The sequence below is a fragment of the Myxine glutinosa genome, chromosome 9 (genome assembly GCF_964187855.1).
Source record: "Myxine glutinosa chromosome 9, kmMyxGlut1.1, whole genome shotgun sequence".
In the NCBI taxonomy this organism is placed as follows: Eukaryota; Metazoa; Chordata; class Myxini; order Myxiniformes; family Myxinidae; genus Myxine; species Myxine glutinosa.
Genome location: NC_136269.1, coordinates 62977351 through 63002034, shown reverse-complemented (window position 1 = coordinate 63002034; position 24684 = coordinate 62977351). Strand labels below are relative to the sequence as shown.

At 45.2% G+C, this 24684-nt stretch overlaps 1 protein-coding gene across 3 annotated transcripts in view; it reads right to left on the bottom strand.

The window, feature by feature from the left end:
• Positions 1-24684, bottom strand: part of BIRC6 (baculoviral IAP repeat containing 6) — a 538457-nt gene that overhangs the window by 490712 nt on the left and 23061 nt on the right. For all 3 annotated transcript variants that reach the window (XM_078784399.1, XM_078784400.1, XM_078784401.1), the window contains exons 4-10: positions 22928-23121; positions 22705-22816; positions 17663-17745; positions 10958-11180; positions 10495-10658; positions 8907-8965; positions 6245-7684 (exon numbers count right to left, since the gene is read on the bottom strand). In XM_078784399.1, the coding sequence (XP_078640525.1) occupies positions 6245-7684; positions 8907-8965; positions 10495-10658; positions 10958-11180; positions 17663-17745; positions 22705-22816; positions 22928-23121 (2275 nt within the window). The remainder of the gene's footprint in view (positions 1-6244; positions 7685-8906; positions 8966-10494; positions 10659-10957; positions 11181-17662; positions 17746-22704; positions 22817-22927; positions 23122-24684) is intronic.

The following is a 24684-nucleotide window of genomic DNA, read 5'->3' as shown; positions in this document are numbered from 1 at the left end:
GTCCGATTTTGACCTTTGATCCCCTGTGGAATCTAAAGAAAAGTACCAAACTAATGTCTGTCTTCTTCTTTGTGTAAGGGTTGTGGTAAGGAGTAATCTTGGCAATTTTGGCTGCATTGATTGACTACAAAGGCAAAGACAAGCCAAAAACCTTAATTGTGCCCCTAATTTTCACCTGAAAAGCCATACAACCTCGAAAATGACATCACAATTTTTTTGTACGCATACCTATAGCGGCTCTGTGAATGCACCTTTGAGGCAAATATCATCTCTTTTCATTGAAATACAAGGGAATGGGCGAGGCAAAAGGAATTTTTTTTTTTTTTTTTTTTTACAATAAAATCGAAATGGTGACCTACATTGAAAAATAAATAAAGAGGGGTGTTGGTGTATCGTACCAGGTACCTCCAATATATATATATTGGAGTCTTCAGATGGAAAAATAAAAAAGAGGCTTGCCTGGGCCATGAAGCACAGCTACTGGACTATAGTAAGGGAAACATATGAAAATCTGTTCACTAAATTGTTACCAAAAAATTTCTTCACCAATATGTTTGTAAAGGTGTGTAATAACATGTGTTAAAATGTTGAAGGTCAACTCCCGTGGGAAACCCAGAAAAAAAGCTGTTGAATTCGGGTACCGAAAAATTATTTTCGAGAACTTTTTTTTTTTTTAATCGGCCCTTAAGTAACTTATGAGGGGTCAAATAAGGGTTTTTCATGATTCTGAGTTGATTGTTAACATTTACATTTCACCACAGACACTCCTTTGTGGAAAAATAATTTCTAAATATATCTCATTTTCTACTTTGCAGGACATGGAGTCTAGCAATATGGATGAAGACGTTACTCCACCTGTGCTCAATTGCTTCATCTGTGCACGCTCGGATACACCAGCTGAAAGGCTCATACAGGCAACTCCAAAGGGATACTCAACTTTATTGAAACAAGCAGAAACTGTCGAAAATGTTACTGTTGTGGAACGTATGAAGGAGGCTCAAAAGGAAGGAAAACTGAGGTACCACCAGAAGTGTAAAAATGATCTGTACAACAACTTTGTTGCAACCACCAAGAAGTCAGCTCAAGCATCAAAGGCAGAGAAAGAGTCATCAAAGTTGAAGAGAAGACGCACTACTTGTGAGTTCAGTTCATCAACTGGCTGCAGTTCTAGAAGATCACAGTCAGTTGACCTCCTGTATAAGGATGTATGCATTCTTTGCAACCAACCAGCCCAGCTCTACAAAAATAATCCAGCACAAGCTAGAAAGAAATACAGAGTGCCAGATAATTTGACTGCAGATACACTGAAGGCAAACTTGCTGAAGACAGCACGGAGTCGCGGGGATGACTGGGGCACTGAAGTCACTGGACGCCTGGAAGGGATCAACGACTTGGTAGCAGAAGAAACACTGTACCATTTGCGATGCAAACTTGTGTTTGCGAGAGGTGACTGTTTGTCCAAGACTGATGAGGAAGGAAAAAGGAAGAGAGGACAGAGGAGTATTGATGAGGAGCGAGAGGCAGTTTTTATTGAATTCTGCGAATGGTTAGACTCAGAATTAGAGCATGGGGTAATGAACATGGACCAAGTCCATGAAAAGCTGCAGGAGTTTGATCAGTCACCAGAGAAGAGCCTTTCTTATTCAAAGCATTGGCTAAAGATAAAACTTCTAGAGAAATACGAAGACACCTTGTATTTCACAACACAGGAAAGAAGGGCAGATGTACTCTGTCTCAAAGATGGCACCGACAATATTCTGCGAGCGCATCATGCTAATCTTGACCATGGAGATGAGAAGACTCAGATCATAAAGACGGCACTCAAGTTCATATCCAATGATATTGCCTTGATTGATTTAGGTCCAAAGTCATACCCCACCACACACAGTATGACTGACATCGATAGTCAGCTGACACTTGTTCCTGCAAGCCTTCAGATGTTCTTGAGACCGATTGTCAAGACAGACGAAAGAGTTGCCGTTTGGGGGCAGAATTTTATTAAGGCCTGTCGACCTCGGTCTGGAGTATTGCCACACCAAATGGGGCTTGCCATACAACTTGATCATAGATTTGGGTCAAAATGGATGCTCAACAAGTTCCACCGGCTGGGATACACTGTCTTACACGGAGACACAAAACTACAAATACTGCTTCCTTAATAGTAGGAGTGGAGATGATGTTCCAGATACTTCTGGCACTCTTGACACCATTGTGGAGGAAACCGATGAACAGATCAATGATGAGGTTGCGGTTGATGCTGCGCTTGAGGATCAATCAGTGATGACAGCCAAAGTGCCAGCCAGTGAAAGTGAATTGTCAAGTAATGATCAGGTGGTCTTTATGGAGGTTGGGGAAACAAACAATGCAGTCACTCAGTTTGTTGGAGACAATATAGATTTAAACATTGTCTCTATTCACGGAAACACTCCCTTTCACTCAATGGGTTGGATCGAAGTCACCTCTCCGGCACCACTTTTGCCAGATCCACAGACAACAGCAGCTTTCCCCCGGGTGAAGTTGAAGGCACTCGACAAAGCTAAGATCCTGAGAGGAACTGAAGTAAAGATTATTCCATTTACGAACAGGAAACAGATAGGAACGAACGCGATCATGTTTCTCCCCCTCGCTGAGCTTTCCTCCTCCCTGGCTCATGATCAGCCACTCCTCACTCCAGGTGACACACTCTGGGCAGCGGGGTGGGTGATCAAAGCCAACGATCCTGAGTTCCCACACTCCAACTGGAATGGCTGGATGAAGAGAATCCATGCTAATGATGCAAAGCAGAGCACACAGATCGAGTTCCTCCCAGTTATTGAAGGAGACCCTAATGACCTCAATACCATCTTCACCACTCTGAAAGAGTGCATACGGCGCGCTGGGGTCGCTATAGTGACCTTTGATCTTCCGATTTGGCTGAAGGCTGTGAATATAATAAAGCAGGCAAATCTACCCGTCATTCCAAGGTTGGGTGGTTTTCACCTGCTGAAGTCTTATCTTGGATCAATGGGTAACATCATGGAAGATTCTGGACTACTAGATGTGATCCAGTTGATCTATCCTGGAAGTACGACAGCCAACCACATCATGGATGGAGGATGTTTTGACAAGGCAATCCGTGTTCACCTCCTCATCGATGCAGCCATCTATCAACACATCATGAAACTTGCCTTCACTGAGGAGGAGCGTGGTGACATGAAGACCTTCATGGAGGTGGCTGATGGGAAGATGGGAGCCAGACACTCAGACCCAGTAGTGCCAGTGTTTGAGCAAAGGTTTGAAGAAACCTTCAAACGACTCGCAAAAGGAGGAAGAACACCTGCACTCTGGGTGGAGTACCACCACATGGTAGATGTGATCAAGGTCTTTATCAGAACCGAGCGACTTGCAGACCACAATGGGCATCTGTCCTGCATTGTTACCATGAACTCAGAATCATGAAAAACCCTTATTTGACCCCTCATAAGTTACTTTAGGGCCGATTGAAAATAAAAATTCTCGAAAATAATTTTTCGGTACCCGAATTCAACAGCTTTTTTTCTGGGTTTCCCACGGGAGTTGAACTTCAACATTTTAACACATGTTATTACACACCTTTACAAACATATTGGTGAAGAAATTTTTTGGTAACAATTTAGTTAACAGATTTGTGAAATATCTCATAAAATGCCCTTACTACGACTGAAGACTGGAAGAAGGTCTTATGGACCGATGAATCAAAATTTGAAATCTGGTTCATCACGCAGGGTTTTTGTCGCCGTCGAGTAGGCGAAAGGATGGTTCCTCAGTGTGTGACACCAACTGTCAAACATGGAGGAGGAAACGTGATGGTCTGGGGCTCTTTTGCTGGATCCAGAGTCGGCGACTTGCACAGAGTGACTGGCACCCTGAACCAAAACGACGACCACAGCATTTTGCAGCGCCATGCAATACCCTCTGGTATACGCCTAGTTGGTCAGGGGTTCATCCTACAGCAAGATAATGACCCTAAACACACCTCCAGGCTATGTCAAAACTACCTTCAAGGAAAAGAACAAGATGGTAGGCTTCAAATCATGGAATGGCCAGCACAGTCTCCAGAATTAAACCCCATCGAGCTGGTTTGGGATGAACTGGACAGAAGGGTGAAAGCAAAGCAACCTGCAAGTGCAACACATTTGTGGGAACCTCTGCAACAGTGTGGGGAAGAACTTCCCGAACAATATTTGATTTCCATTGTAGAAAGAATGCCACGAGTGTGTTCGGCGGTTATATCTACAAGAGGTGGCTACTTTGCTGAGCCAAAAATTTAAATTAAATTTTGTTAAACAAAATGATTCTATGATTTCTTTTTTATCTCCAATTGTTTATTTGTTCTATGCTTAATTTCAGAGTACATTGAGACATTAAACTGTGTAAATTTCAATAAAAACTGGAAAAATTGAGGTGTTCAAAAACTTTTGACCAGTAGTGTATGTGTGTATGTATATGTATATGTATATGGGAGCGTACACTGGATCAGCACGTCGCTGCGTCCTTGGACGACCACTGTGTGTGCTACCGAATGAGGTGTTTTTACGGCGACCGGAGTGAAAATCCTGCCAACAACCTCCTTGAGAGAAGACCCAGTACCCTGGTACTCGTTTCACAGACCTCGGAAGGATGACAGGCTGAGTCAACCCCACCTGGTATTATTCAACAGCTGAACGGGATTCAAACTCAGGACCTTAGGATACTGTTATGAATATTGGGGTAGTGATACATATAGATTTAGGTAAATCTGCATAGGTCGGTGCTCCAATGATCGTGGGCAGCAAGAACCACTTCGATGTACAGTCAGGGACCTGTGTAGTCTGGATGTCAGATTAAGTTTATATTTGTGGTCATACAAGGATGGCTTTGTGATAAGTAGAATAGGGATTACGTGGATTCCCGTGTGTCAAACCTGTGATCATTCGATTGTCCCGTATGGCAACACCTAGTCAGTCACTAGTTAGGAATCAATCCCCATTAGCGCACACACTAATAACAAATTCCCCCCCCCCCCCCCCCCCACAACAAAATCCACCGGAAATGAGGGCAGGAAGCGCCCACGCATTGCGCCGACTTGGAGACAAACATTGCTCAGGCAGGCTGAGGCCACGCCCACCTCGCGATGAATTGGTCAAAGGGTTTGATGGGGAGATCATGTCACTGGAAGAGAGGGCCAATCGGCATGCAGCTGAAGCCCAGAGACAATAAGGAGCCAGCTGATTGGCCAAGGGGAATCAATAAAAGTGAGGAGAGACCGACATTTTCTCTCTCCCTTTGTGCTCTCGGTTTGGACTGCTCGCTTGCGCTTGGACCTTTTGGATTGCCCTGGACTCTCTTCTCTTCTTGCCCTCCACCTTTGCTCTCTGACCTTGGACCCTTGCTTGTTGGGCGACGACGGACGGTGGAGAGACGTTGGAGCACTTACGATCTTCCATCCCTGCGTTCATGCACAGGACCTCGCAAGTGATCTCGCGGGGACGCGAGGCCTGCCGCAGCGGCATACATTGGCCTAGCAGCACGCGAACAAGGGTGCGTCGAGGCCTTTCTTCCCGCCAACACCAATGCCGCGGCGGGCTGTGCGCTTGGAGCTTGACGATCCCTGACATCCAGCCAGACAGAGATAAGCCGCACCACACACACGCCCGACGACCCCTTTAATTTATTATATATTCTCCCTTGTGTTTTGTTTTGTTTTAGACGTCTGGTGTGAGGGATCCCGATTTAGGAACATTATTTATTTACCGTCGCGTTCTTGTTCTTGGGTTCCGTAAAATAAACATGTTTCTTTTTGTACATTTAATTCGTTTTCGCTTGAGTTAATCTCCACAGATTTGAGGGCTGCCGTCGGAACCGGGAGGTAAGGAACTTCAGCATCCTCACCCTCATCCTCCTCCTCAACCTCCTCCTCACCCTCCTCCCTCTCCGCGTGTATGAACTCTGCCATATTTGACCTGAACGCCTTCGGAGTTAAAGCTTGCTCGGCTAATCTGTTTCCTTGGTCGGTTTTAATCGCGAGTAACACAATACCAAGCCCGACAACCTAACCAGTACCTCCAAGCCAAAGTTAAAGCACATAAACTCAGACATTAAGAGAAAAAGGGAAGAAAAAATGGGAAAAAATGTTTGTAAAAAAAAACAAAAAAAAACAATCTCATTGAAAGAGGCAAGCAGCAACAAGTAATATGACTAAAAATTAAAAACTAAACAAGGTAGATCCCTGAAGTACAAGTCTCACCTTGAGTGCAGGCACATAGCCTGTCTGTGCCTGAACAGTAGATAAGTGAAACAAATGGATCTGCTGCACCATCCCGGTTTGGAGGGTTCACCACTGCCAGGGTTTCAAACGTTCCAATGTCAATCACTTTAATGAAACCAACACGGGTCGTGATCACCAGATGGCCGAGGCTCCCGGTAGGGCTCCTTTCACCTGTTGTCCCTGCAGAAGATTCCGATACTCTACGTCCTATGGTAGCATCTTCAACATCATCCTCATGTCCATTGAGGACATCTGCGGGAAGTAGGATCATCGAGGTTGCAGTGTCATCGGGACTTGCGAAGCGATGTGTAGCCACGGGCTCAGGCTGCAGGGTTGCCAATCTCCCACCACAACCAAGCCTGTAGATCAAGCAGTACCCACCACAACCGCCATCAAAGAAATGACCGTTCTCGGTGGTCTTATTTAGTACTGTGGACTGCAAAGGTCCGCATTGGCTGCGATCCGTGCAAGATGCATATTTACTCATAACAGCCCCATCGTCCTCGCCACGCAACACCGAGTTAAGTCGATTCTTCTGCTCAACACGGTTTGGTGAGAATAGGGCAGTGGAGCCAGCAGCAGGAGAATTGGAGCAGTAATAAAAAGCATCACTAAATCCCTCATGTGGCCTCAGCAATGCTAGAACATGGATTCCATCTGGACACGGAGCCAGTTCTTGGACATACATGCCTTCGGCCTCAGCAAAAGGTGGTAAAGGCAAGCACTGCACGAGTGTCCCAGGTCGCGGTGTGCCAGCAATGGTCGAACCATTTGAGCCAGCTCCATTTGAATCAGTCTTGCGGTCAGCAGTTGTTGCCAAACCTTGGGTAGCCTGCGCGAGTTGCTGAACGTAAGTCAAATGTACAGGCTCTTGCATAAATAGCTGTGGCTGTTGCTCCGGATCGACACCAAGGAGATGTGGCAGGGGAAATGTGCCACCAGCTCCTCCCTCCTCGTCTGGGGTGCCCTTCCCAAGAAGAGCATCTAACAAGGGTGTGGCCTTCTCTTCTATGCCCCTCACGACGTATACAAGTAGCAATGGAACTGTACGTGTAGAAACCATGCCCCCGAGCCCCCTAATCAGGGAAGACCCAGTTTGCATCACCTGAGCTGGGCTACTCTCTCCACTGCTAAGCACCCTTGGTTCTGATTCTGAGATTGGATCAGAATTCTCAGTCAAACTGGTTGTACACTTACTGGTGACCAAAGCACTGGCCAGAAGGCAAGGCAGTGGTGTGGCTACTGGTTGGTCTTTGTTACGATCGTTGACCCCGAAGCCAGTGCTTCGAGAATCCTTTGTGATTCCATCTGTGGTACTTGGACCGGCATCATAAAACGACCTTTCGGGCTGCTGCAGGATCGTAAGTGCAGTCACCTCCATTGCAATTCCGCTGGACGTGTCATCTTTGCAGGAATCACCTGCATGTGACATGATGTTAGTTTTGCTTTTGTATTGCACATAAAATCAAGCAACTTAAAGAGCCTCTAATATGCCTTTACAACATGTTAAATCATTTCTGATTTTAAAAGGGGATTCCAAAATAATACATAAGAATGTGTGTGCTACCAAAAAGTCTGCTCATCTAAATAAAGTAAAACAGTAAATCATAGCATTTTATTGTGGTACCACATCAGGGATTGTTGTTGCTGTTGATGATGCTGTTGTTCTATGTGGTGTTATAAGGGACCATTTTGAGCCAAAAGCCATGTAAATATAGAGGGAGATAGATACAGAGAAAGGGAGAGGGAGATGGAGAGGGAGGGGGAGAGGGAAAGGGAGGGGGAGAGGGGGCGGGAGAGGTAGAGGGAGAGGGAGAGGGAGAGGGAGAGAGAGAGAAATAATGAGATTGTTCAAAAAAAGAGAAGCTGGAAGTAAAATTAAGTGTTCAGATGGGATTTAAAAGCTCAAAGAACGATAACAAGGAGCTTTGATTAGTTATCAATGGATACCAACCAGGCAGGAAGTGTTACTGAATGATACTTGGCCTTGCTCAATATATGCTGGTCAAAGCCATTTCTGCCATTAAAAAAATTATCTTGTCGCGACGTTCATTTGACAAATACCTCGAAGAAGAAAAAAGTCCGTACTCGTCATAGAGGTTTGACTGTGCTAAGAAATTTTGAAAACTGTTTGATGTCGAGACGCCTACTATAATATCTCTACGGGAGTGTATCGTCCCTGGGAATATCATGGCAACAATTTTCCCGGAAGGTGGTGGAGAAATTTTACACAAGTTTAAAGCCATTTTCAGGATTTTCCAAATACGTATACCTCCCCAACAACAGAACACATGCTGCCATGAGAGTCTCCATATGAAAGGTATTAACAGGAGATGGTAGAGGGCGGCATCTTTACTAAAAAAAAAAAATCCCGTGGGGGCAGGGGTGGATATCTTGCTCAGTTTAGCAAACATTTTGGCTCCACTTAAAAAAAAAATTCTCAGTGGAGGCCATGGTACTTAAACCAATAAATGTTGTTTGGGTTGGATAGTTATGTCATTTGCAACTGAGCACTTGTCTCATGAAGCTACAACCCCAGGTTCAACTATCATACAGTGTTTATTTTCTATCATCTCCTTATGTACAAAACAAATTTGAGAATAAGGAGAGCGTTGCATAAATCATTTTGTGTGGATCTTACCAATAATTAGATCAGAGCCCGAAGGCTGGTCACAGTCAGAGTCCTCCAGCTGGTCATCACTGCAAAAAAAACAAATGAACATAAATCAGAATCCAGAAGCAAAATCAGAGTTTGCAACATTCGTTAATAAGTTAACACCTGAAGAGAATAACCTTTCGTGATGCAGAACTTTTTCATTGAAAGAATGTCCGCACCACATATTTCTACGATAACCAAATTGTTTTCCTCACCACCGATGTTCATTTGATGTCACCCAGATAACATGCTGTTGGCGGTGGTGGTAGTGGTGGTTATTGTTTGCGGAAAATAATTTTCATACACCATAAAAAATACAGCAAACTTTGCCCATCAAATGGAGGCCGTGGTGGCAATGTTGCAGAACATGTTGACTGAGCTAAAGGCCAATGGGGCAGAAATGAGGGCTGGCCAGGACAGGCTGGACAACATGGAGAGCAGGAAATGGCAATCAGACCAGAGTATATGAAAGAATGAATGAATGAATGAATGATCGTTTTAAGGCCATTTTCCCCGCTAGAGCGGGGGTTAGCCTTGCGGGCCCCATGACAATCATGGTTTCCTGTTTGCGGCAATGTTTTATGGCCGGATGCCCTTCCTGACACCAACCCTTGGTCACCTCTTACGGAACTTGCAGGGATTGCAGGGAACTTGCAGGGAACTTCCTCTTGCAGGGATACGGTGTACCTATTCTAAACTGGGGTACACACCAGAATCGTTCATCCCAGCAAGCTGGTACTCAATTTGCCGACATCGGAAGGATGACAGGCTGAGTCAACCCCCCTGGTGTTAATTTAGCGATCGACTGGGATTCGAACCCAGGATCCTAGGATCCCAAGCCGGCACCCTAACCGCTAAGCCAACACCAGGCTCAATCAATCAGACCAGAGTAAAAGAGGAAATTAAAGCAGGCATTAAGGGAGAATAAATAGCGCCAGAGCGAGAGATAGAAAATGAGGAGATTAGAGTGAGCAGCAATCCGGGATGTAGTGGCCATTGCCCAGACATTAATGGCGCCAGAATAAATAAAGAATAAATATAATAGCGCCAGAGCGAGAGATAGAAATGAGGAGATTAGAGTGAGCAGAAATCCGGGATGGCCATTGCCCAGACATGAAGAAATGACTTAGGGCGGGCCCTTGCTGTCGAGGCGATTGAAGGACGTGTTGGGGGGATGAGCTGTGATGTGTGTGCGGGGCCCCAAGGAGCAGATATCCATGCTGGGAGAGCCGGAGGGGAGGCACGATTGCAGGATGGAGCCATCAATTGCCCTGACAAGGTACGTGGACACAGCAATGGTGTTAATGGGGAGCAGATCCTGTTAAAGGAGGCCTGGACGGGAACACTTCCCACGGTGGTGTGTGTACCTCAGTGTGCGAGGTGAAACAGGGTCCGCACCCAAACTGCACAAACCCGAACCTGCTGTAGCAGCCCATCAACACGAAATAACATTGAATTAAAAATACCCCAAAAAATCATTTCCAACATGTCATGGCCTGCAAAGTCAGAACAGCAATCACAGCACCCACGAGGACATTCTTTGCAGCACGAGCGATCGGCAGCAACAGTGTACCTGTCACTCTCCAGCCTTGGGACATCCGAACTACTGGACGTGTCATCTGTCCATGTAAGGCAAGGCTTTGTGGAGTCCTCTTCATCAGGGGAAGTCCTCTCTGTCCGTGTGAAATTCAGTGCAATGAGTGGATCACGTGGGTTCAGGCAGAAGCGTGCTTTTACCTGTCAGTAAAAAAAAAAACACACAACAAAGCTGGCAAAGGCAACCATGGAGAGAAACTTTTGCAACGAGTCAAGTTGCAGGCAACTATCCGGCTGATAAAACAATGTTTTGTGCAAACAATGTTTTGTATTTTCATTACAATAAATCTCACACAGGTAAGTTGTTAAGTGGCATCATGTCTCCTTTTCTGGCACTCAACGCCGAGTCCATAATGTTAGTTTGTCAAGGCAATTCTCTTCAAAAGTAGAACTAAACAATCTGTGGAATACAACATTTGTGACAATAAAATCAGTCACACCTTCATCTGCTGAGAAATGTCCCAGATGCACACATGACCCTGTCGAGTGGCAGCGGCCAGAAGCCTGGGACAGATGCCAAAACCCAGGCAAGCAACAGCGTCATTGGAACCGGTGGCCAGCAGCTGGGCAGGCCCCGTGGCAAGCGTAACAGAAAGCGGGACATTCTGCGTGTGCTCCCCCTTTACATACGGGCAATTGGGAGAATGCCGCTCGTGTTCTGACCTGTGTGAGTACAAGTAAGATGAAAAACTTCACATCTCGTTACACTCCACTTGCTCAATATGTTCTGAAATCAGTTGTTAAGCTCGTTCATGAAAAATACTAAATGTAATCCATCCAAATAGTGTTTTACTAAATAAATAAAAAACCACCTTTAGAGGCCATTTTTCCCCGCAAAGCGGGGGTTGGCCTTTTTCGGGAACCATGGTTGTTGTTGTTTTTTGGTCCCCTTTTTGAAGCAATGTTTTACGGCCGGATGCCCTTCCTGACGCCAACCCTTTTTGCCGCCTTTAACGACAAACAGGGAATTACCAGTGAACTGGTACTCAATTAGCCGACCTCGGAAGGATGACAGGCTGAGTCAACCCCCCTGGCGTTAATTCAGCGATCGACCGGGATTCGAACCCAGGATCCTAGGATCCTAAGCCGGCACCCTAGCCGCTAGCCCAACACCAGGGTGTTTTACTATTGCATAAAAATGCAATTCAGAGCAGAAACTTCACATTTTCTTTTCCTACAGTGCTTCAGGTTCATAGTATGATATTCCTCGGCTGAGGCTTTGCAAACGGCGAGCAGTTGCTGCAGGGTTGGTCACTCTGAAGGGTTTAAAGCACTCATGAGTGGCCTGCCCAGGAGTAACTATTGGCCGTTTGAGGACGGTATAAACACACCTAAAAGGGTCAACCCACAATCGCTTTTCGTGCCACAACACCAAAATAACCATTCATTGTGACAGATAGCAGAGTTCAGCTGCATGCTGATACAATTTTTGCAGCAGATTCTGACTTTTTATTGCAGTGAAAACAAAGTTAGTTTGTTTTTATACGTGCTCTGGGCTCATGGAAGAGCTAGAAGTGTAAAGTGTGTCTCTTAATTTAATCATCCTGGCACAAAGTTTTTGTTTTAGTTATTCTTTGTGAGCAGGGAATGATCAAACGAGTTAACTTCTCAGAACAAATATTATTTGAAACTAGCGTCACAGCTTCAGTGTGTTTATATATTAGCATTCACCTATATTTAAACCAGAAAGTATCTTGAACCCAAAGCCGGCCCACATCCACTTTGTACTGGAACTAAGCTTGACGAAAACACCAATTCAAAAAAAAATAGGAAGTTGAATTTGACGCAAATGTGTCAATGGATATGCTTCAGCCTACATGAGATGTCAACCCACTGTTATGTTTTTCCTCAATTAAGGACCACATGAGAAATTAAAAATCACTTGAGAGAGCGTGAACGTGAGATAGAGAGAAATGGAGAGAGAGGGAGAGACAGAGAGAGCAGGAGAGTTAGATAGAGAGAGATGGAGAGAGGGAGAGAGAGAGAGACAGAGAGAGAGAGCAGGAGAATTATAGAGAGAGAGATGAAGAGAGAGGGAGAGAGAAAGACAGAGGGAGAGAGCGGGAGAGTTAGAGGGAGAGAGCGGGAGAGTTAGATAGAGAGAGATGGAGAGAGAGAGACAGAGAGAGAGAGAGAGCGGGAAGAGGGTGGAGTGGGAGAGAGAGAGACAGAGAGAGAGCGGGAGGAGGGTGAGTGGGAGAGAGAGCGGGAGAGCGAGACGGAGAGAGAGAGCGGGAGAGCGAGACGGAGAGCGAGACGGAGAGCGAGACGGAGAGCGAGACGGAGAGCGAGACGGAGAGCGAGACGGAGAGCGAGACGGAGAGCGAGACGGAGAGCGAGACGGAGAGCGAGACGGAGAGCGAGACGGAGAGCGAGACGGAGAGCGAGACGGAGAGCGAGACGGAGAGCGAGACGGAGAGCGAGACGGAGAGCGAGACGGAGAGCGAGACGGAGAGCGAGACGGAGAGCGAGACGGAGAGCGAGACGGAGAGCGAGACGGAGAGCGAGACGGAGAGAGAGACGGAGAGAGGGAGGGAGAGAGAGAGAGAGAGGAGAGAGGAGAGAGGAGAGCGAGACGGAGAGAGAGATGGAGAGAGGGAGGGAGGGAGAGAGAGAGAGAGAGGAGAGAGGAGAGAGAGAGAGAGAGAGCGGGAAGAGGGTGAGTGGGAGAGAGAGAGACAGAGAGAGAGCGGGAGGAGGGTGAGTGGGAGAGAGAGCTGGAGAGCGAGACGGAGAGCGAGACGGAGAGCGAGACGGAGAGCGAGACGGAGAGCGAGACGGAGAGCGAGACGGAGAGCGAGACGGAGAGCGAGAAGGAGAGCGAGACGGAGAGCGAGACGGAGAGCGAGACGGAGAGCGAGACGTTGAGCGAGACGTTGAGCGAGACGGAGAGCGAGACGGAGAGCGAGACGGAGAGCGAGACGGAGAGCGAGACGGAGAGCGAGACGGAGAGCGAGACGGAGAGCGAGACGGAGAGCGAGACGGAGAGCGAGACGGAGAGCGAGACGGAGAGCGAGACGGAGAGCGAGACGGAGAGCGAGACGGAGAGCGGGACGGAGAGCGGGACGGAGAGCGGGACGGAGAGCGAGACGGAGAGTGAGACAGAGAGCGAGACGGAGAGCGAGACGGAGAGCGAAACGGAGAGCGAGACGGAGAGAGAGACGGAGAGAGAGACGGAGAGAGACGGAGAGAGAGACGGAGAGAGAGACGGAGAGAGAGACGGAGAGAGAGACGGAGAGAGAGAGGGAGAGAGAGAGAGCGAGAGAGAGAGGAGAGAGGAGAGAGGAGAGAGAGAGAGCGGGAGAGCTAGATGGAGAGAGAGAGAGAGCTAGATGGAGAGAGAGCGGGAGAGCTAGATGGAGAGAGAGAGCTAGATGGAGAGAGAGCTAGATGGAGAGAGAGCTAGATGGAGAGAGAGCTAGATGGAGAGAGAGCTAGATGGAGAGAGAGATGGAGAGAGAGATGGAGAGAGAGATGGAGAGAGAGATGGAGAGAGAGAGAGAGACAGAGATGGAGAGAGAGAGAGAGCGGGAGGAGGGTGAGTGGGAGAGAGAGAGAGCGGGAGGAGGGTGAGTGGGAGAGAGAGAGAGAGCGGGAGGGGGGTGAGTGGGAGAGAGAGAGAGCGGGAGGAGGGTGAGTGGGAGAGAGAGACAGAGAGAGAGAGACAGAGAGAGAGAGCGGGAGAGCTAGATAGAGAGAGATGCAGAGAGAGAGAGAGAGGGAGAGAGAGCGGGGGGGGAGAGAGAGCGGGAGGTGAGTGAGTGGGAGAGAGAGAAATAGAGAGCAAAAGAGTGAGGGAGAGTGAGGGAGGGTGAGGGAGAGTGTGGGAGAGTGTGGGAGAGTGTGGGAGAGTGTGGGAGAGTGTGGGAGAGTGTGGGAGAGTGTGGGAGAGTGTGGGAGAGTGTGGGACATAGTGGGAGGGAGTGGGAGGGAGGGAGAGAGAGGGAGAGAGAGGGAGAGAGAGGGAGAGAGAGGGAGAGAGAGGGAGAGAGAGAGAGGAGAGGGAGAGAGAGAGTGGGAGAGAGAGAGAGACAGAATGAGAGAGAGAGTGGGAGAGAGAGAGAGAGAGAGAGAGAACGAGAGATAAAAAAAAAAACAGACATCAGATGCTTCTAACTCCAGTTATGGTCTGCAAAATGATTTTCAAAGGGCACATGGACTTTTGACTTTTGAACGGTTCAATCTAAAATTTATTCAGTTCATCTCTGTATTAGTCTGTACATTTGTCAAGTATGGTTGAAATCTCTGCAGTGGTTCATAAGTTATTGCAGTAACACAGTTTTTAAATTAAAGGGCACTTGACCTTGGGTCCTTGACCTTTTGAATCCAAAATGTAATCACTTTATATTTGTATTACAGTCCATATTTATGTCACGTTTGATAGAAATCTCTTTAGCAGTTCACAAGTTATCGTGGTAACTACAATCTGCTACTTTCAGCTGAGGGTCACATGACCTTTGACCGTTTGAACCCAAAATCTAAACACTTCATCTTTGCATCATAATACACGTTTGCGCCAAGGTTGGTAAAAATCCCTTCAGTGGTTCATTCACAAGTTAACACAAAAACAAAAATTGATTACGCACAGAGGCACGGACAGACAGCCAGACAGAAAACCCAAAAACATAATGCTTTCGGCGGTGGAGCGATAAAATAAAGTAAATTTTATTAATTAGTCTTCTCCATATACTCATAATAAAGGCTAGTTGAAAATTTGATGACAAAATCTCAAATTGTAAAAACGTTATGGCCTGGACAGACGCACTGAAGCTCAAATGGAAAATCAATAAACACGGAAGAGATTTAAAAACCCAGCCGTCTTGTGCAAACCATCGGCGGACGGGCTGAAAAGGCCTATTTCTACTCTTTGTGAATTTGCCCTTTGACATTTTGACCCAATTATTAATTAGCACTCTCGATATTCTCATAGTAAAGGTTTGTTGAAAATATCATGGCAAAAGCTCAAATGGTAAAAAGGTTATGCCCTAGAGCCTAGACATACAGACAGACAGTGATTGCAAAACAGGTCTCTCATTGCACGGGCAGACGGGCTAATAAATAATAGAATGCTTATGCATGGGTAGGCTTATGAACACCACCTTTGCATTCAATTTTCTTCCTTTATCCATGATGCTACAATTGGTGCAGAAGCATCCGTGCATCATTCATCATCATTCCAGCGTTCCTCTGAATAGACACTTCCTCCTCAGTGCTTGACCATATTCGTCGGTCAGTATGCGTGTGTTTTATTTCCCGCGACCCACTAGTCGAGGACGTGGCCTGTAGCCTACTTGAATTTTTCACTCCTCAGGGCTTTTAAAATCACAAAATTGCCGGCGAGAACACCGCACTCTATTTTCGGCATCTGGCACACTGCGAAACTGAATGGCTTTTTTTTTTAATCCAGGCAGCGCCATCAAGGCCTTTGAGTCATGTATGTGATTGGTGCATTGTTTACGTCATACTACATGTTACGAAGATACTGGAGAGCACTTTGGACAGGAGGATAAGGAAGAGAGTCGATATGGAGGCCGGTGAAGAGCAACAGGGGTTTAGAAAGGGTAGAGGGGTGATGGGTGGGATGTTCACGGTGAGACAGATGGTGGAAAAGAGGTCGGAGGTACAAGGTGAATGGCATTAGGATTCGTGAACCTAGAAAAGGTCTATGATACTGTCAGAGACAGATGGTGATGGTGACACTGAGATGGATGTGAGTGCCGGAAGCAGAAATTAGGTTGGTGGAAGGGATGTAACAGGGAGCGAAAGGAAGAATTTTGGTTGGTCCTTGGATGTCAGCGTTCAGTGTGAACATCGGTTTGAGGCAAGGAAGCTCTCGGCTCACTCATGTTTCTCATGGTGATGGAGGTAGTAGGCAGGAGGGTAACAACGAAATGTATTCTGGGGAGGATGTTGTCTGCAGACGATCTGGCCATTTTGGCATAGAGTAAGCGGGAGATGCAGGGAATGCGGGGATAGTGGAAGGAGGGATTCAAGAAGCGTGGGCTGAAGATGAGTACAGAAATGAGAGGTGATGTCGTCGGGCAGCAGAGAAAATTAGAAGGGAATAGGTTTAACTATCTGGGGGAACAGTGACCGGGGATGGTAGTTCTGAGGCAGAGATGGATTGAGGTGGGTGCAAATGTGTGGATGAGGATGGAGGGATTGAATCATCATTGAATCATTGCATTTGAATCATTGCCAGACAGTAAAATCATGAAGGAAATTGAAAGGGAAGGTTATGATGTTGTGTGAAACTCGGGCCTACCTTTACAGTCTGAAAACATTGGAACTGACAGATGTACAACAGAGGCTGCAAGGTTTGTGAGAACAACTGGGTCAGGTGGATTGTGGGAGTGAAGAGGGTGGATAGGAAGATGAACTGAGTAAGGAAACCGGTGTGCAAATGAGCTTGACGGGGAGAATGGTGAAATGCTGGCTGAGATGGGCTGGACACATGGTGTGGATGGGGGAAAGAGAGATTGGCAAAGAGAGCATTGAGGGAACAGGTAGGAGGAAAAGAGGTATACCACGGTTGAGATTGGAGGATTGCGTGAAGAGGGATTTCAGTAAGGTGGGGGTGGTTGGAGAGTAGAGAGAGTTGGCTAAGGACAGAGGGCAGTGGAGGAGTATCGTGGTCAAGGTAGGGCAGAAGCTTGGTACGATTGGACCTCACCCTTTTTAAAGGGAAGAGAAGAAGTATTCTTGCACAGGTCAATGTAATTACAAATTTAGACACTCATGATTCGTTGGCTGGTTCAATTTCAAAACCAAACGCATTAAAAAAAAATTAAAACATTATTGGGTCAACCATTACCGCTTATTTAACTTTCCATTATTAAATTAAAATAATTCACCATTCAGCAGTGATTTCAACGTAATTAATTTCCCAATATTTTTTGAGAAAGCAGACAGACCTATTGTGCCTCTGTTTGTCCCTGAGTGGCTGTATATAAAGCATGCGACATTTCAAAGCCAAGGAGGGGCCTGCAAAGGCGAGTCATGTCAGATTCATCAAAAATTAAATGCTTATGTTTTCACTTAGCAGTCAATTCACAACTCCAAAAGAGGTGTTTTGATGCAATGGACCTCAAACGATGAGGCATGTACAAATGGTGGCTGATCACGGGTGATGTGCGGTGACAAACCACGGCTCGTCAGTGGGCTCCCATGACACGAGGCAAACACTGCATGTGAAGCACATGGCCCTGTCATCCCCATTGGTAGTTGGCTGCAAAAACGACAGAAACATCGTGTTATTTATACTCTTTGATGGTCTATCTGCCTCCCCCAACCATCTTCCCTGCACAACACATCTCTCTTGACTCTTGTGGTGATTGTATTACTTTACACTACAAATAAGAACATCATCTCTGTGCAGGATGGGATGCATGTACTTTAGATTACTCTGGAAAAACTAAGACAAATATAAATGGAGTGATTTGTATGTTTAGAGTAGCCTATGCACCAGAAACTGGAAATTCCTGTCTTGAGCAAAAGCACTGCAATGGAATCTCAATTTGCTGGGTTATAATATCAAACATCAATGGTAATAATTAATTGGTCGGTATTATGAGGGAAGGGGAGGGGGGGAATTCCGGCTATGAAGGCATACAATTTACGTAGATGGACCCTTAGGCTGGATAAAGTAGGATAGGGTTGAAACCGAAGGATGACTGGAGAGAAGAGAGAAAAGTGTCACAAAAGATTATATGGTGCGAAAATTTTCCAGACTTAAATAACACAGTCACAGAAAAGAAAAGAAAAAAATCAAAGAACAGGGCAACTAAGAGTGAATGAGAAATTGCATCAAAAGCATCAAAAGCATGTGGTAGACCATCTGTAGAAATTGCTTTGTCAATGAAAAGTATTTGACCAATCAAAGATGACAGTCTTCCACCACTCATTAAAAAAAAAAGAATACTGAAACATGCATGGGAAGTAATAATGGCAACCCCCTTGGTGTATTTCGATTAACTAGTACTCCCACTCCCTATGGGAGCGACAGGAAGGGTCATGTTATTACCCCTATATAGATTACAGTAGATCTAGGCTCTAATCCGTTAGTCTGTGGTGGACAAGATAAGCATATGGCGGCAATGTGAACATGTTTCATTTTCAAATATTCATACGTTCCTCAAGGATGTCGGGATTCCTCTACATTTCTTCAGTTTAGTGTTAAACAGCAGTAGCAACTGTTGAAAAAGTTAATCATACTTTTCTGTGGTTTATAATATTTTCTACTTCCGGTAGGCCTGCCCCAAGATACGCCACAATAAGCTATATATTTATATACAGTCACGTGAAAAAGTAAGTACACCCCATGTAAAGTTTTGACTTTTTCAACATATTTCAACATACAGCTATTCGATCTTCATTTCAAAAATATTGATAGATAAAGGTGATATAATATAACAAATATCATGAAACATTTAGATTTTGTAGTTCATTGTATAATTTAAATAAACATCAATGCAAATTTCGCATGTGGAAAAATTAAGTACACCCCTACATTTATCACTTCTTCAAATACCTAAAATTTGAATCAGGTGCACCAGCTCAGGTGCAAATGATTAGAACATCATTAGAGAGGATCTTGGAGGAACCTGTCTTATTTAAACCTCAGACATTTCGCTTGGTTTGCTCTTTGTTGTTGAAGTGTGCGGCGTCACCATGCCTAGATCAAAAGAGCTCTCAGAGGCCTTCAGAAAGAAGGTTATAGATGCCTACGAGTCTGGGAAGGGATTAAAAAAGATCTCCAAACAATTTGAAATCAATCATTCGACTGTCCGGAAGATCATCTACAAGTGGAGAAGATTCCAAACAACTGCCAACATGTTCAGGCCAGGCTGCCCCAGCAAGTTCAGCCCAAGAGCAGACAGCAAGATGCTCAAAGAAGTCTCTAAGAACCCCAGAATGTCATCACGGGACCTACAGGTAGCTCTTGCCACTGTTGATGTCAAAGTGCATGAGTCTACCATTAGAAAGAGGCTGCACGAATTTGATCTGCATGGGAGGTGTTAAAAAAAAAAGAAAAAAAAAAAAAAACACCTTTAGAGGCCATTTTGCCCCGCAAGCGGGGGTTGGCCTTTTTCGGGGACCGTGGTTGTTGTTGTTTTTTGGTCCCCTTTTTGAAGCAATGTTTTACGGCCGGATGCCCTTCCTGACGCCAACCCTTTTTGTCGCCTTTTTGCGACAAACAGGGAATTACCAGTGAACTGGTACTCAAATTAGCCGACCTCGGAAGGATGACAGGCTGAGTCAACCCCCCTGGCGTTAATTCAGCGATCGACCGGGATTCGAACCCAGGATCCTAGGATCCTAGGCTGGCACCCTAGCCGCTAGCCCAACACCAGGTTCCTGCATGGGAGGTGTGCCAGGAGGAAACCTTTGCTGTCCAGAAAGAACATCAGGGCAAGACTAAAGTTTGCCAATGAACACCTCAGCAAAGACCAGCACTTCTGGAACAATGTGCTCTGGACAGATGAGTCAAAGTTAGAGCTATTTGGCCACAGTACCAGAAGACATGTTTGGTGAAAACCAAAGACAGCATTTGACCACAAGAACCTGATACCAACTGTAAAGCATGGTGGTGGAAATATTATGGATTGGGGCAGCATTGCTGCATCAGGGCCTGGGCAGCTCACCATCATAGAATCCACTATGAATTCTTCATTGTACCAGAGGGTGCTTGAGGATAATGTGAGGCCACCTGTCGGAAAGTTGAAGCTCAACCGAAGGTGGACCTTGCAACATGACAATGACCCTAAACATACCAGTAAATCCACCAAGGAATGGCTGAAAAGAAAGAAATGGAGGGTTCTGGAATGGCCAAGTCAAAGCCCGGATCTAAATCCCATCAAGATGTTGTGGGGGGATTTGAAACTAACTGTGCATGCAAGAAACCCCTCAAACATCGCACAGCTGAAAGAATTCTGCATGGAGGAGTGGGCAAAAATTTCTCCCAGTCGATGTCAGAGACTGGTAGACAGTTATAAGAAACGCCTACTTGAGGTTGTTTCTGCCGAGGGGGTACAAGCCAAGCCAAGGGTGTTCAAGCCAAATGTACAGCCAAGGGTGTACTTACTTTTTCCACCTGCGAAATTTGCATTTATGTTTATTTAAATTATACAATGGACTACAAAATGTAAATGTTTCATGATATTTGTTATATTAGATCACCTTTATCTATCAATATTGTTGAAATGAACATCAAATAGCTGTATGTTGAAATATGTTGGAAAAGTCAAAACTCTACATGGGGTGTACTTACTTTTTCACGTGACTACGTTAACACGGCGCTTGTCCACAGAGGAAAAAAAAAAACCCTTGGGGAGAGGCCATAATTAGTATTCATATTGTTTTGTAATAACATTAATATTATGATATTAACAGTGTTGTTATTACCTCCACCATCGAAAGTGGATGGAGGTTATGTTTTCACTAATGTCTGTCTGTCTGTCTTTGAACAAGATATCTCAAAATGTTGTGGACAGATTTGGACGAATGTTGGTGTAGAGGATGCATATGTGACAAGAACATTATTAGATTTTGGTGAAGATTCAAATCCAGATCCGGATCAGATCTTCTTCTTTTGTTATTGATTCTTCACCACTGAGAGATACGGCCAAAAAAATATATGTCGCATGATATCTCAAAAAGTTGTGTATGGATTCGGACAAAACTTGCTGGACAGCTTGGGTGTGTGACAAGGAAGTATTGGTTCGATTTTGGTGAAGATTCGAATCCGGATCCAGATACGATGACTTTTTAATTTTCTTAAGTGATTCTTCACCATTGAGTGTTAGGGCCAAAAAACGATGTGTAGCATGATATGAAAAAAAAGTTGTGGATGATTTGTGACAAAACTAAGTGGATGAGTTCATTAGGCAACAAGAACAACCTGATTGGATTTTGGTACATGTCGGATCCAGATCTGACCCATCAGTGGGATAAAAACCGTAAACTGTTCAACCTGGCGGCGGTATGCTCTCTACCGAGTGCCGGTCTACTTACTTTTGTTATTAGAAGTGGCTTTTGAAAAACAGCATGATTAGCTTTCTTAACACGGTAATACACCTCAACACGGATTTCGCCCGAGGTGGAAAAACCCCTTGGGGAAGGGGGCAGATAAAGTCACTACAACCTCCATAGTGTGACCCTTAATCCTCCTGTCAAGTTTGGTTGAGATTGGATAAGTATCGACTGAATGTATCACGGGTCAGACAGACACCAAATTGCGTATTTTAGTATGATGTACACACCACCACATCTGCGGATGTCCTTTATAGATGATCATAAATGGATTTCGTTTTATTGTGTTTCATCCGAAGATTAATTTAGTTTTGAGTCCCACATTCCACCGTTCCAGTTACCACATTTTTCCCACCTGTCATTTCTAAATGGATTTTCATTTCATTTTTTTCTCCCCCACCGAAATTGGACAGACGTTATGATTTAATTCTTATCTGTTTGTTTGCCTGTATTTGTGGGCGGATTCGGACTAAACTTTGTGGACAGGTCAGGTGAGTGACAAGGACGAATAGCTTCGATTTTGGTAAATCTCCAGATGCGATAATTTCTTAAGCGATTCGTCCCCATTGAGAGATGGGGACAACAATGATATATATAGCACGATATCTCAAAACATTGTAATTAAGTCTGACAAAATTAGGTCAACGAGTTGGATAGGTGATAAGAACAAGCCCATTCGATCTTGGTTGAGGTTCGGATCCAGATCCGGCCTGTCAGTGGGATACAAAACGTAAATGGTTCAGCCTGGCGGAGGTGTGCGATCTACTAAGTGCAGTTCTATTTCCTGTGTTTACTTGTCATCTTGATGGTAAAATACACTGCTAAGTGGTTCCACGGAGTATTTGAGGTGCGGAGAGTTGAAGAAAATTGTATATATATTTTTAATGCAGGTGCACAATTAAATGCTTATTTCCCTCGCCCATTGATAACATCACATGGAATTTATTTTTCTAAATGGAATTTAGGTTTTTGGAAATGTAAAAGGCACTTTTCTGAAATAGAAACATCACTAGCTCTAGAAACAGCTTTTACCTTTTCAAAGAGTGATAAAGATTTCCCCACACCGTACAAAAATAAAAATGAGAACCACAGACCATTTAATTGTGTCACCAGCGATTTTCCGTAGCATGATAAAAGCTATGAATGAAACTTTTACCTGATGGTAGAATCCAGCTTGGGCCATTGGGTCGGGCTGGGCCCATCGATAATTAGGATGAGGCCAGGAAGTGAATGTTTCTCTACGATTTGCTTCACTGAACATCAATGTCCTGGAAGGAACAAAACAAGAAAGTAAATAAGACAGTTACAAAATCACACAGTAAAATCGAGTTCACAATGCCGCCCCTGCTTGAATGGTTTGAAGTTTCAGCAGATCTCACCTGTCCAAGGGCCTTCCCGGTCCACCACCAAGGTCACCCTGCGCGCTGGGCAAAAGGTATGACAGGCGGTCCATAAAAGAAGCAGCCACGGGCAGAGCTGCTGCATACAACCCCAACCGCTTCAACTCACTGACTACCGCTCCCGCAACTGTTTTGAGCTGGTAATGAGGCAGGCAAATCTTCACCGTGGCCCACTTGAGGAAAATGCAAGGGTAAGTTCATGCACAAGGAAGAAAATGACAACAATATCAACAAACTTGTGAATTTTTATTTGTAAAACAAACTGTTAACTTAAGACAGCCACAAACTGATAACTTAAGATAGCCACAAACTGGTGACACCTTGCTAACCAATTCTGTGTTTGAAGTATGCTCCCCCTCCATCCCTTCAAATTGCACCACAGCTGACTCCACTCGTGAGAAGGTCGAATGCCTCAATTCTGTGTTGACTTCAAATTCTTGTTCCAACACATTACAGCTAACTGCTCCTGGATTTTGTGTCTTCCTCACCTGAGAAAGTAGATTTCCTGGAAACCCTGGCACCGATTCGGCAACTGGACCGGACGGCATCAACTCGCATGTCCTAGAAACCTGTTCTGCTACCTTTGCACATCCTCCTTCTGCTCTGTTCACCCTATCGTTTTCCTTATGTCTTCTTCCATTTGTTGGTAAGTCAGCCAAATAGACTGCATTGCATAAACATGGTGCAAAAACAGAACCTCTTAACCAGACTTATTAACTTGCTTCCATTCTTCAGCAAAGTAATTTCATCCATCATCGCAGTCGACATCAAACCCTAAAAATAATTTCTTCAACGGACTAAACTCAATCCATCCAGTTGGATTAAAAATGCATCACTCTACCTTGAACATGCTACTTTTGCCCACCTCATTAACAACAGCTGGAGGCCTTCGATCTCAGGCATGAGATCCGGGCCATCTCTCTGAACATATCTCACTCCTATTCCAAATCTTCATTAATGATCTGAATCTCTGGAAAATCCTCTTTATGTCTTCGCTGATGACTCAACCCTCGAACATCTTTCAGAGCATCATCATCTAGAGCATCCTTCAGTTACAAAGACAGCACAGTGTCTTCTCTCTCTCTCTGCAGACCCCTCGCCCTTTCTAGTCTTGCATTCTCTGTTCTTTCCATGCTTTGCTCCCTTCTCCCCCACCCCCATCCTCCCAGGTTTCTGCAGGGCGTACGTGATCCACTATCAACCCCATTCTGATGAAAGTCACAAAATCCAGAATCACTGTTCCCCTCTATTCATTCGTTCCTCTTTTCTCTTGACTATTGAACCAATATCCTCAGTCTGTTCATTTTTATTCCTACCTCCAAGGCTTCAATCAAAACAGCTTTTCGTCGCTATCTTCCAGTCATCCCCATCCATGACCATTGTCCTAGCAACCACCATCCGGCACAATCCCATCTAACCTCCCTCCACCTCCTCAGCATTTCCTCATCCTCCTCGTCATTTTTTGTCTATTCCTGCTTCCTCCCCAGTTTTCCTTTCCACTTCTGCGATTGAGAGTTTGCGCCTGTATTCCAGCTTGTTCACCTCCTGCATTGTCCTCCCCCTCCCTTCGCTCTAATTTTTTCCATCTTTTCTTCCTCCAAGTCTCCCTCTATTTTGTCCGTCTACCCTGCTGTTGGTGTGTTTCACCCCTCTCCCCCACATTTCCACTCTTCTTTTCATTCTGTTATATCCTGGTCCGTTCTGTTTTCTGAGTTACAAAATCACATTGTATAAGT